General features: G+C 39.7%; 1 protein-coding gene across 1 annotated transcript; it reads left to right on the top strand.

Moving 5' to 3' along the window:
• Positions 1-1,761: 1,761 nt before the first annotated feature.
• Positions 1,762-2,262, top strand: LOC149141671 (thylakoid lumenal 15.0 kDa protein 2, chloroplastic-like). The gene has a single exon (XM_089451300.1). The coding sequence runs from the start codon at positions 1,762-1,764 to the stop codon at positions 2,260-2,262; it is 501 nt and encodes a 166-aa protein (XP_089307426.1).
• Positions 2,263-3,006: the final 744 nt, after the last annotated feature.

Genomic DNA, 3,006 nt, shown 5'->3' with positions numbered 1-3,006 from the left:
GCATGTTGCCGCCTACTCTTGCTTTTATCAAATTCATGTATGAAAAAAATGCCCATATTTGGATTGCACTAGTCATATTATGCATTATTTAGATGAAATATTGTCCTTTAAATTCACTACTAGCCATCCAATTCATCTGTATGAAGTATACACTATTCTTTTGCATCATGATATTATTTATTTTTACGCCGTAAGGCATTTCCCTCTGAAATGAACTCCCCTCTCTGCACACTTGTCATCTTGTGCACCACAAGATTATATGTTAGACGATTGCAAAAGTTTCAATCGTTAGATCAAGGCGGTTACCAATTCGTTTCGTTGCAGAAACGGTTTGTGGAAACCCTACTTTCTCATTTCATTTCATTGTTTTGTTGGAATCCCTCTCTCCTAGCAGTAGACAGGTGCCCTATGGTTACTCCAGACTCATGAATTTTCTGAATGTATGGCAATGAGGCCTTCCCCTATAGCTTATAGGTATGTCGTTCTTGTGTTTACTACTTCATTTTACATTCCCATGGTGTGGGAATTATCGTCTCGTCTAATTTTCATGGTTTTGGATGTGCCAGAGGATGTGTGCTGGTATCGTCGAGCTGGTTCAAGTATTCGTAGGATGAGAGAACAATGGATTCCATTACCATCGTGGTGAAAAATCTCAAGTCTGCATTTATCGTTTTTACCTCAATTCCTTGTTATTGTCCTTTTGTGTTCCTCAAAGAAACGTGTTTGGTTCTCATGCAAACTATTTTTCTCTGGCTATTTAGGGTATCCACAGTGGAATGGAATTCACCAAACTATACCAACGGAACTAAGAGCAACTTCTCTTCAAGTGTGCTATGTATCTATAGATATTGATGATTAACCCTTGTCTCAGAAAAATAACTCCCCTATTTACTTTTTTTCATTTATGCTACCTGTAGCCATGGTGTAATCCTCCACTGGTTGTGGCTCTGTGACCTCAACTAGTTCACTTGGTTTATCAGTGGGTATTTTAGGGCACCACTGATGGTCACTACAACGTTAATGTTTTCCCTCGTACATTTAATTAGGAGTGTTATGCATATCTCGGTGCCTGCTATGACCGAGTGTCGTAGTTTCTTTGTCTACGTATCCTCATTCTAGTGTGTGCCTGGCCTTACAGGTGGAATCAGGTGGCTCAGATTTTTGGTGCATTCGGTCTTTCATTATTAGACCCATCTCCAGTATCTCATGGCAACTCAAGCTCAAGCCTCAGCAAGCAACCATCAAGACCATTTTGAGTCTTTCTCCACCCCCAGTTAAAATGCCACTCAGTTCCTGCTGTATTATCTCTTTTAACTCATTCTCTTTCCTCTCTATTTTCAATTACAAGCCCACCTTCAATCGCATAAAACACTTATATTGTCAATTAATGTACACCCGATTCAATAACCACAACCCCTTTCAGATCACCTTCAAAAACCTGGGTATTTCTCAGTTGATATATGCACAACACAAAAACAACATTCTCAAGGATGTGGGTAAGCAAACTTTGTCAATGGCATCAATGCTCTTGTTCACCTTTCTGATTCAGCAAGTGCAGTTGACACAGCAATTACCCAATTCCTGAGCTCAGACTTTCAATCCAACATGGCCTCAAAAGAGCCAGAAGCAATAAAAGTCTCAGACCTTCAGCTACCCAACAACTTCACCAATGTTATTGACATAGCCAGGGTCTTATCTCCAGCCTAAGCAGTGAAGATTTCACAAGAGTTGCAGGCTTTGCAAGACAAGTCAGAGTGGAAAATGAGAATCCTTAAAAGGTTTGGGCCATCCCCATCTCCTTCAGATAAATCCTTTAAGGACCTATGGCGCCCTGATGACAGGATTGTGATTATAGTAGAGGACATCTCTTCCCCAAACATCTTGAATTTCGACACAGGATTAACAATGGGTTCCAGGCTTCCCCGTCAATTCTTCGGTGAGCTGCAGTCCAGGTATGGGAATCAGTGTTTTGTATCGGAAGAGGGCTGTCAGGCAGCCCTTTTGAATACAATTGATGCCATCAAGCAATGCATTGTTAGGGAAGAAGGATGCAATAACGTGCCTGGTTTGACAGATGACCTGTACTTTTTAACTCTTGCGACATCTATTGCTGGGGATTGTGTGTTTGGGTTTGCTGCTCAGCTTAGCCTTCAGGGCAGAGTGGAGGGTTCAGGGCAGTGGGTTGTTCTTCTTTCTCCTCTGTGGCTATTGTTATTTGCTTCGTTTGGGATACTTCCAATTGTGGGGAGAACTTCGTATTAGGAGCCTTTGGTAAAGAACAGCTTAAGGTTTTTAGGAGCAGTTGCTGCTTTTTATCTGACACCCATCTTTGGAAAATCACCTATTGAGAAAAAATGATTTAATTATGATATAAAAGTCTGGGAATTTTTTATTTTGCAGAAGTTCAAGGCTCAAATGCAACTCATGTTTATTAGTATCCTCAGGAGGGTTGTAATGGCTGCTTATAATTTTTTTCAATGTAGCCTTATGTTAAGGGTTGTCCCTGTGGCATATCTGAACCTGACTCTCTTATATGGGTCTATTAATCCACTGTTTGCATCGAAGGAAATGGAGATATAACACTGAGAGTGATCATGCAGGACTGCATCGATTAATGGGTCTCCTTCACATATCCACCATGCTCTGGAGTGAGATGGAATTGGTTCTCATTGCTGTAATTGACTCTGTGTTTCTCTCGCCAAAACAATACTGTAATTAGCTGTAAAGTTCCCAAGTCTGACATTCTCTATGCTCAGCAACCTTGTTATTCTATTATTCTAGTTTTAGTTACATTCATCAGAGAATAAATTTCGTTTTGATTTGTGTAAAATAAACCTTTTATTGCAGGCATTATCTTGTTTTTTTATTTCAGGATTTTTTTCTTTTCTTTTGAATTTATGTTGTTCATTGATAACGCCATTATAATCCATAAGCAAAATTGTGAATGGCAATATAGCTTTACTGTGAAAAATCGAAATCTAACAAGAATGGATGTGAAGCAGCAAG

The sequence above is a fragment of the Pinus tabuliformis genome, chromosome X (assembly GCF_031772625.1).
Source record: "Pinus tabuliformis cultivar Carrire ecotype Pingquan chromosome X, CPIR1, whole genome shotgun sequence".
NCBI lineage: Eukaryota > Viridiplantae > Streptophyta > Pinopsida > Pinales > Pinaceae > Pinus > Pinus tabuliformis.
The sequence above is the reverse complement of the archived record's forward strand: the minus strand, read 5'-3'. Positions and strand labels throughout refer to the sequence as shown.